Source organism: Typopeltis vanoorti, chromosome 18, assembly GCF_054136105.1.
Source record: "Typopeltis vanoorti isolate ZY-2024b chromosome 18, IOZ_Tvanoo_1.0, whole genome shotgun sequence".
Classification (NCBI taxonomy): Eukaryota; Metazoa; Arthropoda; class Arachnida; order Uropygi; family Thelyphonidae; genus Typopeltis; species Typopeltis vanoorti.
The window spans coordinates 2,393,311-2,410,683 of record NC_143566.1 but is presented as its reverse complement, the minus strand read 5'-3'; the positions used below and the strand labels follow the sequence as shown (position 1 = coordinate 2,410,683).

Sequence of the window (17,373 nt, the reverse complement as noted above, 5' to 3'; positions counted from 1 at the left end):
TCAACAGTCTAAAAGTCTCAATCATATTACCTCTCCTTCTTTTATCCACCAAACTCTGCAGTCTACATTCCCTCAGCCAACCCTCATAACTATCATTGTACAGTCCTGAAACCATTTTTGTTATCTGCCTTTGTACCCTTTCTACAGTTAATTTATCCCCTTCAAATCCTGGGGACCAAATCTGAGAGCAATAGTCCAAGAGTGTGGTCTGATCAGGGTCTTATACAATGGAATGATAACTGTTTTATCTCTGCAGGTCAGCATCCTTCTCATTATTGCAGCAATCCTCTGTTACCTTCACCACCTTTGCAATATGTCCCCTAAATTTCAGGTTTCTATCAATCATCAACCCCAGATCTCCTGTCTTCCTTACTTCCTCCAGTATAACTCCTCCCATAGAGTATGCAGTGTCCCATCGATGTTTCCCAAACCTCACGACCTTGCATTTTGCTGCATTAAACCAACACTCCCATTCATTTGCCCATCTATCTAGCTTATTCGAATCCTCTTGCAGGGCTGCTGCATCTGCACTATTTCGAATAAGCTTTCCCGGCTTCGCATCCTCAGCAAACAATTGAATATCCCATTGCAAACCACTGACAATGTCATTGATATGACATTATGATTAATTAAATTCTTAAACAGAAAATGGGAAGAAAGAAACATCCCACAAGAATGGAAGACAGCAATAATCATAAACATATTCAAAAAAAAAAAACAGAAAGGACTGCGGAAACTACAGATGAATATCCTTATTAAATACATGCTATAAAATATATCTAGATATAATTAAAAGTAATTTAACACCATGGGCCGAGGAAATTATAGGAGAAGAACAATGAGGCTTTAGGAAAGGAAGATCAATGATTTCTGGTGTTGTTACACTTTTTGGATGTCCTTCACGTAGATCATCTTCAAGGCTGGTAGAGCCACGTTTGAACTCGGCAGCCCATTTCTTAATTGTCGAAAACAAAGGAGAAGAGTACCCATAAACTTTTATGAACGTTGAATGAATTTCTTTTGGCATTAAATCTTCTTTTACAAAGAATTTTATAACCCACGATACTCAATTTTATTCATTTCAACGGATACAGACAACACTATTGCTTCAGACAACTGTATAAAACAAACTACTTGATAGAATGATTTGCAATTTCACATGGATGCTTATGACAGATGCACCAACTTAGAAAAAAAAAATCTTGCCAATAGTGTTGCCATCTTTGCTTGAGGCCAAGAAATTTTCAGACCACCCTTGTAGGTGACTTCAACAATTTTATTTAAAAATTGTACATTTCCATTAGTTATAATAACTTTGGTTTAATCCTTTATCCAAGTGTAAACAAACAAAGTTTGCACATGAAAATATCTTCAGGACTGAGGTAAGGTGGTGCTACACCAGGCAACTCCGAGCAAAGGTGGACCAAGCTCTCATCACTCCTTGTCTCAGTATCTCCCATAATGCAAAGCACATCTCCTTGCGGACATGTATACTGCTATGCATTAAGGGAAGGGCCACTAGCCAGACCGGTTTCGACCTTTATTGAGGTCTCGTCAGTGGGAGGCAGACCCAAACATGGAGATACTAAGACAGAAACAATATTTACCTATACAAGTTGCCAACAGGTGTACCACCTTATTATTGAATTACTCTGGATTTAGAGAAAGATGATGGAAGTTTATTTTGCACTTGGTTAGACTATAATAAATTTAGTTTAAACCTTACCTAAGTCCTGAAGATATTTTCAGGTGCAAACTTTGTTTGCTTACACTTGGATAAAGGATTAAACTAAATTTATTATAGTCTAACCAAGTGCAAAATAAACTCCCAGTTTCCATTAGTTCTTTTGTGAAAATCTTGTGTATGCATATTTTATCCTGAATATCTTTTCTTACAGCACTATTAATGACTAGTTTTTTAATCATTTTTTTAAATTATCATTGACTTGTTATTTAAACATTTTTCAAAGAAATTATTCCAGATATTTAAAATATCTTTAGTTTTATGTTTATATTATTTCTCATCTTTGAGTTCTTTTATGGCAATCTGTCCTCCATTTCAAATGTGTTTAGCAGTGTTCAAAATTTTGTAAGCTTGATGAAATTTTCTATTTACATTCCCTAGAAGCATAAGCTGAGTGATTTAGCAGGAGCTCCCTTTTTCTTTTTTCCTGCACAGAGTTTCATTGTGTGTCAATGCATTTAACTTTAGATAAATGTTACTGGAAATGTGGCAAATCTGACATTGAAGGCCACGTGAAGACGATGAATCAAGGATGTTTGGAAAGAGAAACAGAGAGGAAGTAGAAGGAATGAAGACTGAAATTAGGAAGCTGAAGGGAGACTTCAGAGGTTAACTGATGCAAGGCAAACAGGAGTAGAAGCGAGAGAAAATTATGAGAATGAAAGAAGGTGAGAGAATGGGAGCACCACAAAAAAGAGAGGAAATGAGAGAGTCAAGAGCATAAAGAAGCAAGAAACAGAGAGGAGAGGAAAGCAGGAAAGTGAGAGAGAAAGAGGGATGCCAGCAACCTAGGATAAAGCTAGTGCTCTTTAATGATGGAAGACTGAATGAAGCTGTATGAAGTGTTGGACAAGAGTATGTTGAGATTCAATGATTTGCAGTGTACACAGTATGATGTCAGAGGAGTGCTTAACAGGAGAGGCTGACTATAGGAATGAACTTTGGACAGGCTTAGGCTGTGACACTGACAGCCTAAGCCTGTCCAAAGAATACTGGTATCCATGAAATGTAGTTGACAAAATGAAAGTCTATTGATAGCAGCAGAATAGAAGGGTTTGTGGATTTAACATACTCAGAGAATAAGGGAGTGTAAATGAAGTAGTATCAATGTTATTTATGTGATGAGGTGTGCCCTCTCATGGTAAAGAATAATACTGAGAATGTATGTGGGGAGATAGGAGTGACCAGGATATTTAGTGGAATGTTACTATCGACTAGGGAACAGAGTGAGTGATCATTATGGGAGATTTTTATTATAGCAATATAAACTGAGCAAAGAGTGGAAAATGAAAACTGAAGAAAAAGATATTCTTGATGTATGGGGTAATTATTATTATTATTATTATTATTAACAGACTTCCAGGGAGTCAGAGACTCATCAAGGGAGGCCACATACTACACACACCAGCTATCACACTTATTCTTGAATTCATCACATTGCTTGCACTCACAACATCCAATGGCAATCCAATCCAATCGTGAACCACTCTCTGAGAGAAAAATCTAGTCCTCACCCCCCCCTCTTCTTAGTGGTCTTCATTCTCAGCTTCCAAGGATGCCCTCTTGTCTTTTCTCCATCCTCCATAAACTGAAAAATTGCATCAACTGAAATCCTGTATAACCCTTTCAGAAGTTTGTAAGTCTCAATCGTATCACCCCCTCTTTCTCCTGTTTGCTAATGTCTGCAGTGTACAAATTCTCAATCTGTCTTCATAATCAGTATTCCACAATCCTGATATCATTTTTAACACTCTCCTTTGTACTCTCTCCAATATATCAGAATCACAACGGAAACCAGGAGACCAGAACTGCACACAGTCAAGTGAGGTCTTATCAAGGCCTTGTAAAGAGGCAAAATAACATCCTTATCTTTACATGTGAACGTTTGTTTCATCAGTGCAATTATCTTTTGAGTTGTATTTGCAATCTTTGCCACATGACAACTGAACTTCGACTTCCTATCTAGGAAGTTGAAGTTCAGTTTCTTCTAGCCTAATCCCACAATATATAACGACATAGGATATTTAATCAATCCGAAATGAATAACTTTACATTTACTGACATTGAATTGACACCCATTTTCCAATGCCCACAATTCTATCCTATTCAAATCATTCTACAAGTACTGCATATCAGCAGCATTCCTGATTACCCTACCTATCTTTGCATCACCAGCAAATAGCTGTATGTCAGCTCCTTCCCAATATCATTAATGTACAGATGGAATAACAGTGGACCAAGCACTGATCCTTGTGATACACCACTAGTTACCTCACATCTTGCAGACTCACATCCCTTGTATACCACTTTTTGATATCTGTCAGTCAGCAATCCTCTTATCCATGCTAATATTCCATAACCTAGACCAGTAGTTCCCAACCTTTTTCTATCTGTGTACCTCTTCTAAACCCATTTCTATAAATTGTACCCTTTGTTTTTAAAATAGCTGTTTTTAAATACAAACACTTTTGTTCAGTGCCTATCTTAATATAAAATTGTTTACTTTACTCTTTTTCTGCCACTACTGATTATTTTTCGTGTAACCCTGAAAGGCCCAGCATATATTCCGGGGGTACGCGTACCACCAGTTGGGAACTGATGACCTTGACCCATTTTCTCCAATTTATGCAGCAGTCTGCATTGCTGTATTCTGTCAAAAGCCTTAGCAAAATCCAAAAGTATCATGGTGTATCCATTCCCCATGTCTAGTTCAATGCTAAATTGTTATAGAATGTGAGCAAGTTGCTAAAGCATGACCTTCCCTTAGTAAACCCTCGTTGTTCATTGCAAAGTAGCGATTCACTATCAACCCATTTCTGAATGCGAGCCTTCACCAATTTTTCCAAAATCTTCACCACCACTCCTGAAATACTAATTGGTCAATAGCTGGATACATCAGTCTTTGCACCACCCTTGTGCAATGGAATTACAGTACATTCCTTCCATTCCTGCAGAATCTTCCCTGTTCTGGGACTTGTATTAAACAGCCTGGTCAAAGGAATGGCCAGTTCAGCTGAACACTCTTCTATAGCACACGTGCTGATATCCCCATCAGTCCCTATTGCTGAATTCTTATTCAATTTCAGCAACAGCTCTAATATGTCGTCCTCATACATCTGCATTTCTTCATCTAGTGAAGAGGTAAAAGTGAGCTCAATGTTGCATACACCAGGTTGATGGCTTTCGACAAAATGGGCACTCATTAACTGAACAACCTCTTCTGCATATGTAACTCTCACGCCAGCAGGATTTAGAAGAGTTATTCTTTCATATTCATTCTTTCTTTCACTTGTAGGATATTGATAGAATTCTTGTGGGTTGTCTTTAGCACATAGAGTCGGTTTCTTTTCATACAACAGTTGTGACTATTATAGTCTACTGCTTATAACGTTCATAACGAACGTCATCCTTATGCACAGGAATGTTTCCCATGCACTGTTGATATTCTTTCCATCTAACAACCGATCCCATTCCACTGAACTCAGTATACTCCTCAGTTGGGCATAATTTCCTGCTTTATAGTTCAGCATGTAACCTTTTCTGAATGGAACATTCAAAAACTTAGTCACTTTCCATGTGAGTACCACATGATCACTGTCACCAACCGGAGGCAGAGTAGTTACGTCTTTAACTAAAACGCCCTCTGACACAATAATCAAATCTAACACTCATTGCCCTCGAATTCCTTCTGTCACATGCTGTTTGAGGAAGTTGTCCCATAACACCTCAATAAATGCATTTTCATTCTTCGTCAAGAGATTCTACTGCTACCCAATCAATATTTGCATAATTAAAGTCTCCCATTATGATTATTTGGTGATGCATTTCTTCATCACTAGCAACCGATCCACCAGGTTTGTAACAACATGCCACTATGTAATTGGGCAGGGAAACTAAAATTGAAAAGGTTGAGTGTAAGAGGGAGAAACTTAAGCAGTGATTGTATATTTGTTGATCCTTATTCGTGAAATAAATTGCAGAATAGAGTGGATAAAAATCACTGGAATTGAATGTGATGGGTACAGTATTTTCAGGGAGGATAGAGAAGATAGAACAGGGGGAGGAGTACTGTTGATGATAGCTGATGTGTTGCAGCCAAAGAAAGTAGTATATCAAGATGATAGACATGTGAATGAGAGTTCATATGAGGCGGTCTGGTGCGAAATAGTGACCAATGCAACCAAATATACAGTTGGATGCTGCTATAGGCCAGGGAATACAGGGGGAGATATTGAATTCATGCATCAGCAAATTAGTGCAATGAGTGCAGGTTCAGTGATTATTATGGGGGATTTTAATTACAGTGATATCAATTGGAAGGAGGAAATATCACGTGGCAAAAAGGAAATGGAATTCATACATCTTCTATGAGATAATTACTTGAAACAGCACATAACTGAAGGGACACATGATGTGAGAGTGTTGGACCTGGTCATTGGTTCAGAGAACATGTGCATAAGTAAGGTATCCTAGTCACCTCCAATTGGTGAGAGCGATCATGTGGTATTGAATTGGGAGGTTGCAAAATTTGTGGATTTCTCTCTTAAGAAAGGGTATATACAGAACTACAGGTTAGGCAATTATAACAAGCTTCGCAGTGAGCTTGCAGCAGTCCCATGGGAGAACATACTGCAGGGGAAAGATGTTAGCAGTGCATGGGATAAAATCAGCCGGTATCTGAGGAAGGCAATATCAGACTATGTCCCCTTGGTCAGGAAGACAAACAAGGTAGGCATTAGATGGATGAGTAGTAGTATCAAGCTTGATCTGCAAAAAAAGAAAACGTTATGGAGAATTTACGAGGAAAAAGATGATCAGTACACCCATGAGCAATACAAGGCTCAAGCTAGGAAGGTTACCAGCATAGTAAGAAAAGGTAAATCAGATTATGAGAAGACCTTAGCCAAGAATATCAAGAGTAATCCCAAAGAGTTCTACCACTATGTGGCAAGTAAAAGGAAGAATGACTTCAGAAGGATAACTTTAGTAGCTGCTGATAGTATTGAGGTGACAAATTCAGATGTAATAGTAGAGTTACTGAGTGATCACTTTTTAAAAATCTATCACCCAAGTGAGGATATCTCTATACCTGTAGCAATAACTAATGTGAGAACTGAAGTTAAGAAATCAGAGGTACTAAGTATATTGCAAAATTTAAATACAAGCACTGCTGTAGCTTTAGATGGAATATCAGCTCGGGTGTTGTGTGAATGTGTAAAGGAATTATCAACACCTCTTACTTGGTTATTTAACTTAAGTTTGAACTCTGGTATGGTCCCTAGGGAGTGGAAGGAAGGCAAAGTAGTTCCTTTGCATAAATGTGGCTCTAAAACTGTGGTAGTTAATCACAAACCAATCACCATCTCAGGAGTGGTGGTAAAAGTATAGGAAAAGTTGGTTAAAGACAAAATTCAAGAATGGGTGGATCAGGATATGATACTCTATAAGGGTTTTGTTAAAGGTCGATCCTGCCTTAGCAATTTATTAACTTTTTATAATAGAATGACATCTGAGTTGGACAAAGGAAATGGCTACACAGTGGTACTTCTGGATTTTGCTAAGGCTTTTGACAGGATACCTCATGGAATACTGTTGCACAAATTGGAGCAGATGGGGATGGATACTAAACTGGTGATATGGATAGGAGAATGGCTTAGGGAGAGAGAGATACCAGAAAGTGGTGTATGGAGGAGCAGAGTCCAGGATGTGGTGGGTGACCAGTGGTGTGCATCAGGACTCTGTGCTTGGGCCATTGTTGTTTAATTTGTACATAAATGATATATGAAATGACTTAAAGGGAGATATTCAGTTCTTTGCTGATGATGCAAAGTTGGGTAGTGCAATAAAAAATCAAGCTGATGTTGAGAGTTTGCAGGATGATTTAAGTAAGCTGGCAAAATGAGCAAAAGGTAATGGATGTCAGTTCAATGTGGAAAAGTGTAAAGTTATGCATTTTGGGATTAAAAGACTACCAGCTGTGTACTACATTGATGGAATGGTACTCCAAGAGATTGATGAGGCTAGGGACTTAGGGGTGTTGGTAGATAGGGAGATGAAGTTCAGGGGATACATTGCTAAGGTGGCCAAGATTGCACATAGGATTACTTGGTTATTGAGGAACACACTAACATCCAGAGATAAAGAAGTTATTATTCCCCTTTATAAAGTGTCGATACTTCCACATTTGGATTATTGTGCTCAGTCTGGTCACCTGGATTCCTTGGAGATGAGGAAGTTGTGGAGAAGGTTCAGAGGAGAGTGATTAAGTCGGTGAAAGATGTAAAAAATCTCTATTTTTCTCTAATGACTAACACTTGTAGGGTCCGAATGGGATGAATACAAACTCAAAATCTTTCTCTCTTCGTCAACATTTCCATGACAAAGCCCATTTGCATCATTAGCACAGTTATATAACATTGTCACTCTTACATTCACATTCACACCATTCCTCCCTTTATAATTTAGTTTCCCTGACTCTCTGTGTTAGGTCTCATATCAGTTATTACTTTTTCCAAACTCCTGATACCAAACGCATTCAGATGTAGGCCGTCCCTCTTATACAAATCCATCCAATCTTCCCTCAAACCCACTCCACACATCCAAAAACTCACATCCATTCCTTCTAAATAGCCTACGCATCGAATCATTTGTCATCATAGCCCTTCTTCTTAATTCATTTTTATCATAGCGAGGTAAAATACTAACGATTTTCACTTTCTCACTCTTCACTCTCGCCTCTTCCAACAACCCTTTCATGTCCTCTCTCATACTGAACTTATCACCAGTTAAATCGTTCATACCTACTACAACTACAAGTTCATTTACTTTTCTTTTCTGTTTTTGAATTGCTTCCTTTATATTCTTAATTTTTGCTCCAAGAAAACTCGATGTTATAACTTGCTCATCATATAGAGTCACCATACCAAATAACTTCTTTCTTTTTACTAACAATGTCACTTACCTGATTTCCGTTATTTCCTGACTTACCAGTTTTCTTTCTTTGTTTTTTCTTATTTTCCTGTTCATTTTACTTTTTCTCCCTATGCCCATTTAAATGCCTCTCAACTTTTTGCAATTCCAGCATCGTCTCTCTGATGATCTGTTTCAACTTCACTATTTCGGCAGTTAATTCATCTTTATTAACCTCCTCCATGTGTACAATAACCTCGTTAGCAGGGCTAACCTTCTTTTTCTTGCCTGCGGTGTTTTTAGCATTACATTTCTTTCCCTTTTTTGGCAGCATTTCAAACATATACTAAATATTGAAATATCTAATAAAAATATGCGATAAAATACTAAATACACTAAAAAAAATAAAATCTACACCAGTATACTACAAAACACTAATTTTTAAGGGGAAAACACAATAAAAAGAGACAAAAATCACCAATTTCATAGGAGCACCAAATTCACCCAACCACAATGTGTCCTCAAACCAGAATCTATAATTACTTTGAAAAATTGCTAAATGAAACAAACAGTGACAGCACAGTGGTAAAAAACACTAAACAGTCATGCAATCAGGAATATGTATCCATACTTGAAGTAGAAAAAGCCTGAGATGTGGAAAGGTGAGTAGATCATATTCAACTAGAAATGCTCAAGTATAGAGATGTAACAGCATGGGCGAATGCTGGTCTTGAAATTCATGCATGCTCTTGTTATCATTCAGGTAATGAGAGGTGTGATTGAGGTCTGATAAGCGGAATAATGAATTACTGACCATTTAAAACTATCCAGGTAACCCTAATATAACGCGGATGTTAGGTTCTGCAGAAATGCCGCGTTATATAAATTGTGTTATGCAAGTCTCGGATCACATAGAAAAAGTAGGGTTATGTTAATTTTTTTTTTAAATTATATAAACAACTGACATATCCAACAAAAATATATTTTTATTTAATTCAGGTAATTCATGTAAGTTAAGAAAATATATAAACTATGAAACAGATACATAGTATAAAAGTATAAAAATTACAAATTCTACTTAAACTTCATTGCACATAATGCATAAATGTTTTAGGCAAAATAAAATAGTGCATGTTTTAATCTTTCATAGCACAAGGATTTGAGGATTGGTTAATAAACACCGATTTTGTCATGTAATCACCTGATGCATTACTACAAAACAGAAAAATTTTTTGTTCAGATCAGATGAAAGATCAGATCCTGGATTCAAAGTTTCTTTGGAAACTTTGAATCCAGGATCTGATCTTTCATTTTTCGAAATATAGGTGCGTTTTTGCACTTTTTTCCAATATAACCCAGATTCATCCGCATTGAACACCTGGTCTGCATTATAAATGTTTATAAACTTTGAGAGTTTTTTGTTTAATAAGATTTCCATCCATAGGAATTTTATTTTGAGGTGCAATCTTCTATTGAAATAATTAGAGATTTCTCCATTTTCCAATTAGAATATCACGTACACGAGCAATATGCTTTGCACTTATCGTTGACCCAGCAATAAACACTTTCTTGGATTTGATTGTTCAAATTGTTGATTCATTTAAATTCAAAGTCCCTGCAAAAACTCCAGGTTTTTCTCCATTTTTCAACCGATCCAAGATTTTGAATATTTTTCTTCGAGAGAAATTAATTTTGTTTTCAATGTTGGTTTTTCCCTTTCGTTGCAGTTTGTGGCCATTACTATAAAAATAATTTTTTACATAAAAAAGCAAGCATCACATGTGTATGTAACTCACCAGAAAATAAAGTGCTCAGCTTGAGATGAACACACTTATGATTTTTAATGCACTTTCCTGGCAGAAAAGAGGACAATTTTCAAAATAAACGTTTTATACAGTAAACAATTGAGGTACATGCATGCTAAAGGGTATTTCCCCTATTATAAATTCACTACTTATAATTACATGCAGGATACAGGCAAACACAAATTTAACAAAGATAAAATTTGATTTTTAAGTCGCGCGGTGAAAAACATATGAAAAGATAAAGGGCTATTATAATTTGCAGACCATGTTTTTATCGGAACCGTTGTATAAGTACTGCGTTCAACAAGGGTTACTACAATTTTAGACCGCATTGTATAAGTACCACGCTATACGAGGGTTACCTGTATTTAGAAATTCATGTACATTTAATCATACAAATACAACATTTATTTTACAAATGATATTCTATCATTTGTAAAATAAATTTAATCATACAAATACAACATTTATTTTACAAATGATATTCTATCTTTTTCAATTTAGCTACTTGAATACAAATTCTACCCTACAGTTCTTCTTCATGAACTGGTCAATAACATCGTCATAAAAAGTTAGTTGTAACTTAATTTTCCCAAGCAACACATACACTTGTGAAGGCTGGCTGAAGCTCACTGGCTAGCGCTACTTTGACTGCATGTCTGTGTTTAAGCAACAGGGTGAGATGACATGGAGGGAGAGGAAATGGCTATGCGTGCACATGAAATCAGTGCTGAAGGGAGGACCTAGATGCTCCCACAACCGAGCAAGCCAAGGTGGCTTGACTAGCGTCGGCCTTCGATACACAATGCAAAGCTCAATTATTGCTGTGCAAGCTTAAAATGTCTTCTACCTACAAAAATAAAAGCCTAAATGGAATGCTTATAAATGCATGCATTTATTAACAAATAAATATTACTTCTTTCTCAATTAATGAGCTTGCGCAGCAAGCATAGCAAGCATGGAGAATTCGGCACTGTATAAAAGTCTATGCAGTGGCTACACTGCATAGTTCAGAAAGCCTGGAAATCTTAAAGAAAAAAAGTAAGAAGTGCATGGAAGCAAGTTAAGAAATATTTGTTAAAGACAATAGCAGATTTCACCTCAAGTGAAAAGATAAAGCAATTTGAAGTAAGACAGTTGATCAGGAAATGAAAAAGAGGTTATGGAAAAGGAATGAAGAGACAGAAGTAGAAAGCAATTGCATAAGGAACGCATAACTTGAGTTAGGATAGTGACTAGTATTGTTAAAAAGGCAAAATTGAAATATGAGAGGAGAGTAGTGATCCAAGGAATTCTTTTATCGCATGATCAACAGATGGAAAAATACTGAGGAAAAAGGACCTTTTTTAAATGAAAATGGAAGACTGATCACAAAAACAGAGCTGTTTGATCACTTTTACTGGGGTATTTTATTCTGCTAAATTAGGTTTCGTTCCAAGATAGATTGGTAGGGAGTGAATGTCTGGAAGCAGATGAAGAGGATTTATTTCAAGTAGTAGTATGCACTCAGACAACAGAAAGGCAGTGAGAGATGAAATGTTGCCACTTGCTTTAAGGTAGCAATGCTAGGAAACTGACACTGTCATTGACCTAACTGTTTGATGAACGTCTTCCAACTAAAAAGTTCCTAAAGAGTGGGCAGAAGGTAAAGACAGTGCCATTGAATAAGGATGGTAGTAGAACAGAGGAATTTATTATTATTATTCTTACATGACACCTCCAGGGAGTCCAAAGACTCATCGAGGGAGGGCACCTGCTTTACAACTCTCTGTCTCCACCACTCATATCCACCAACTACAATGAACTGCAACTACACCAACGCCATCTACCACCCATCACCACTAATATTTCCACAGACAATCACAAACATCCATGCCCACGGTGGGATTTGAACCCGCAGCCTTTTGACTGGAGAGCAGATGCGCTAACCAGGCCGGCAATTAAATTAAACTATAGGCTAATTTGTATTTCTCCTGGTTGATAAGATTTTGGAAAAATTCCTAAGAGATCGTATAGTCACTTAATCAGATGAGGATAACAAGGATAATAAAGTAAAAAGAGCATTTGAGGTTAAAGCATACATACCATTTTTGTGGAATTTTGCAAAAGCATTTGATAAGTTGATATTTAAATTGTAATGTTATGGAATTTACATTAGAAATCATGTTAGAGGATTGGATTGGAAATTGGTTGTTTGATGAGAAATTGATGAGAAGGAAGGTTGCAAGTGGGGGGGGGGGGTCAGTCACAGGCCTGGTCTCCTGCTTTCCACTGTGATTCTGATAGACTGCAGACACTAGAAAACGGGGGGGGGGGGGGAAAGAGGGGTGATATGATTGAGACTTACAAACTTCTGAAAGGATCATACAGGATTTCGACTGATGGAGTTTTTCAATTTATGGAGAAAGGACAAGAGGGCATCCTTGGAAGCTAAGAATGAATACCACTAAGAAGAGGAGATGAGGGCTAGATTTTTTTCTCATAGGATGGTGTGTGACTGGAATGGATTATCATTGGATGTTGGGAATGCAAGCAGAGTGAATGAATTCAAGAAGTATGATAGCTGGTGCGTGTAGTATGTGGCTTTCCTCGATGAGTCTTTGACTCCATGGAAATCTCTCTTAATAATAATAATAATAATAAATGAGTAACAATGTATGACAGAAGCATCGGGAATAAGTACAAATTATTCACATCAGTGAGACTTGGTTGCCAGAAGAAGAACATTGGGATAGAATGCAATGTATATCATATTTTCAGGATGAAAATGATAGAGAGGAGAAAGAAGGAATGGAATTTATTACCTTAAATAAAGGAACAGTGGTTTGAACTTAATCATGCAGTCTTGATTTGGAAAAACAATCATCATGCAAGGAAGAATAATGAAAGAAAATAGTAAAAAAGTGAGAGAAGAGGAAGAAATAGTTGAATCACTAAGTCAGTGGTTCTCAAACTGTGGGGCTTAACCCCCAGGGGGGAGGCGCAAATAGCTGGAAAGGGGGGGCATGGCATACTTTCCTACAGATAAAAATTAAAATTGCCCTGAAGTCTTTGGGGCACCGTGGTCTAGCGAACAGTGGGTGGGTGGGGTTCATCATTCATTTGTTTGCTTCTTTCGTCAGCTGAGAACAGATCTTCGAATTGAAAGGGGTGCAATACCAGCCAAAGTATACAGGTCTTTTAGTGGTGTGGTTTCAGGCATCCTGTAATTAAGCAGCAGCTTTCATTCAATGCAGGTTCTGGACCATACTGGGCAGGCATATTCAGCAGAAGAATAGCAAAGGACCAAGGCAGAAGATCTCAGTGTGCTAGGATCTGCACCCCATTTGGAGGTACAGACCCTACACCCTATGTGGGTTTTAAATGAGTGGGTGCGATCAAGAGTCACACCAAGGTAGATTGGGTTCCAGGAATGCTCTATATTAGCGCCTTCCCAAGAAATCTGTAGCTTCCTTATTGTTAAGGTGGATAAGGCTAGTCTGGGTTTTCAAGGGGTTTGGTTTTAGTTGATTGCTGGTATAGTATGTGGTTAGACTAATTAAGGCAAGTGATAAAGTAGTTTCAATGGACTTGAAATTTTTTGATCAAGTAGCTATGAAAATGTCATTAGCACAGATAAAATTTCTAGTTCCTGGAAAGATGGGGAGATCATTGATGTAATGTTGAAAAGTAATGGTGATAACACACTTCCCTGGGGATGGCCATTATTTAGAGGTGCCAGCAGCTCTTCCTACCTCCCAGGTCTACATCAAAGCATCTGTTTTCCAAGAGTGATTGGATCAGGAGGACAAGGCGATAGTTTCTAGTTATTCTGTATATTTTATTTCTGAGTTTATGGTATCATATGCTACAGTTAGGTCTACAAAGACTGCTTATGTGACTAGTTTTTGCTCATAACCATTTTCTATATATTGAGTGAGGTTGAGAATTTGTGATGTGCAGGATTTGACTGGTCTAAAGCCAGCCTGCTCAGCAATAAGATGGGGCTCGATTAGGGGTTGTAGCCTATTCAAAATTAATCGTTCATAAAGTTTAAAGAGGTTGCTAGTAGTGATATAGGTCTGTAATTTTTTGCTTCAGTTGGGGTTTTCCCCTGGTTTCAGAAAGGCCACCACTTTGGCATGCCTCCAGATAGTTGGTATCCTTAGGGTTTTGAGGCAAGTGTTGTATAGGTTTAATAACCACTCTTTAGTCCTGGTTCCAAAATGTTTAATCTGTTCATTACAGACATCATCAAGGCCTGCAGATTTTCTAGGTTTTAATAGGTTTATGGCAGCATTGAGTTCAGTGATGGTGAAATATGAGTTAATCATATCTTGCTCCTCACTTGGGGTTCAAAGTATCTTATTTTTTGTGTGCTTTTTAGTGAATTTTCCATTCAGCAGCAGCTGTGAGCAATTTTATTAGCTGTTACCTGCGAATGCTCATATGGCGTGGTGAAATCCTTCCTAATTCTGTTGATAAAGTTCTATGCCTTTCTGCTACTATGGGTGATATCAAGGGCTTCTATTTCTTTTTTCCATGAGGAATGCCTTTCCTCTGCCATCTTGGAGCATAATTTTTCTCCTGCTTGGATAGTCTCTTCTGAGAAGGGGTTGGTGTTGTAAAGTTGTAAGTAATCAGCATACTGGGCTTGTATGTCACTGGAAAGGCCTGGAATGTAGTTTGTGCTGCATCCTTAGGGGATGTGTTTGGTGGAGATTTTCCTCAGTATTTTTATGAATTCAGGATATTCTTGAGGGGTTTGGAGGGACTTGTTCTATGGAGCGGTCGAGATCTTCCATGAAACCCTTCCAATTAGCTTTTTGGAAATTAAATCAGCATCTGTAAGGAAATGTGTTAGGCATAACTGCTGGGTTGAACTGAACCATTATAGGTCTATGTTGAGTATGTGGAATCGGATTTAAAACCTTTTTAACACAAATGTTGGATATTTTTGAGCTAACAAATATGAGGTCAAGGTTATAGCCTCGCTTCCATTTGCCACTGTTGAAAGATGCAGGGAGTTTTGGATTATGTATCAGGTTTAGAGAAAGGTTTCCAGCCCATTTTTCAACAAGTTCTCCATGTTCGTTAGACTTTGTGTAACGAAGATGGAGAACTTGTTGAAAAAGTCACCTAATACCTAATTGTAAAGTCACCTAATACAACATTAGTCATGTATGCATTATTACTGAGGAGGATGTCAAGGAAGGAAAAAGCTTCTTATGGTGGTTTATAGACTGAGGTGATTGAGATATTTTTAAATGCGATTGTGATAATCTCAATGTTTCTGTTGTTCGATGAGTCAATGGATGATGGGATCAAATTCGCTTTTGTAAATATTGCACTACCATATTTATCATGGTGTATTTCTTTGATGAGTTTCATGCCAGGTATGTAAGGACTTGCAGCACCTTCTCCTCTGCGAGTCTCTTGCAGGCAGAGTACATCACAGTCATTATCTCTGCAAATATTTGCAACGACATCCTTGCTTGACACTGGAGAAACCTTCAATATTACATATTATTTTTAGGCCTGGCCCCAGGTAGGATCCTTTAGGACAGAAATTTGTGATATTTTAGTTTGATCACTTGCGTTTGGTTGATAGCAGCTTTAGTTTCCCCTAATGGGTACTAACAGGGTGCGGGAATGAGAACCTAGCTGCTGCACACCTCCAGATGAATCTTACAGTAATTTCATCTAGGTCATCTCTGCTGGTACGGACAGCTTCTGCACTGATGTTCATCAGGATAGTAGGACCTCCTCTCACTCAGTTCAACCCTAGCAAATATGTGGACTCATGGCTGCTCCGAGGTTGTCATTCTGCAGTTGATACCAAAAGCTAGAAGCGATCTAGAGATGACGAGGGAATATTGGAGGATATGTTAAAAGTGTGGAAGTTGCTGTAATAACATCTTCATGGTGAGTACCAGCACCATTTCCAGAAAAAAAGCACTGCTGTATTCTATTCTTAAAATGAATAATACTAAAACTTAATAATTCCAAAACTTACCCATGAAAGCGATGCCATTTTTCTGAAGCAATTCTGGAAGTTTAGGATTTTCTGAAGCATGACCCCAACCAGCCCAAACAGCCTGTAACAGACGAAAATGAAATGAATATATTAACACCAGGCTAAGTTATAAAATTGTTCAACAAATTAATATTTTTATTTCATTATAATAAGTTATGATAAGTTATATCATTCTAATGTATTTCAAACATGCATCTCATTCTTTACCTTTTTATACATGTAGAAGTATGCTAAACTGCAAGTGAGGTCTCGTGAAGAATTTTATTGATAGTATTTTAGCTGTAGCTATTTTTAGGAAGGTATTGCTGATAACTTTTAATTAATTTTTAAGTGCTTGTTCATTGGAGCAAATCTTCAAAGTCCTGGTTTTTTTTAGTGTATTAATGACACCTAGTTTTTGTGTTGGGTGGTGGCAGGAGTTTATGTGTATATATTGGCCAGTATGTGTAGGTTTCCAGTAAACAATGAAGGAAAGACTGCCAGAAGGAAGACATGTGACAAGTGTATCTAGAAACGGAAGCGTGTTCTGCTTTTCAATCTCAATTGTGGATTGTATGCGTTTGTGTTGTTTGTTTATGTGGCTGAGCAAAGTGTCTAATGTCTGGCGGCCATGAGGCCAGACAGCAAAAACATCGTCAACATATGTAAAAGCCAGACTTTGGGTTTTAAAGGAGAGAAATCTAGAGCATGTTGCTCAAAATATTCCATGTAAAAGTTAGCAATTGGGGGAGGGGGGGGATAATGATGAGCCCATGGCTGTGCCTTCTTTTTGTAGATAGAAAGTGTTTTGCCACACAAAATAGCCATATGCAGTACATGTGCAAAGAGCACTACGATATTGGGAGGGAATTTGTCCTCTAATAGAAGGATTGTGTCATTGATTGAGACATTTGTGAAGA

General features: G+C 37.6%; 1 protein-coding gene across 1 annotated transcript in view; it reads right to left on the bottom strand.

Moving 5' to 3' along the window:
- Positions 1–17,373, bottom strand: part of ACC (acetyl-CoA carboxylase) — a 1,393,224-nt gene that overhangs the window by 1,283,279 nt on the left and 92,572 nt on the right. Inside the window, exon 7 of the mRNA XM_090408519.1 lies at positions 16,454–16,535. Within this exon, the coding sequence (XP_090264645.1) occupies positions 16,454–16,535 (82 nt within the window). The remainder of the gene's footprint in view (positions 1–16,453; positions 16,536–17,373) is intronic.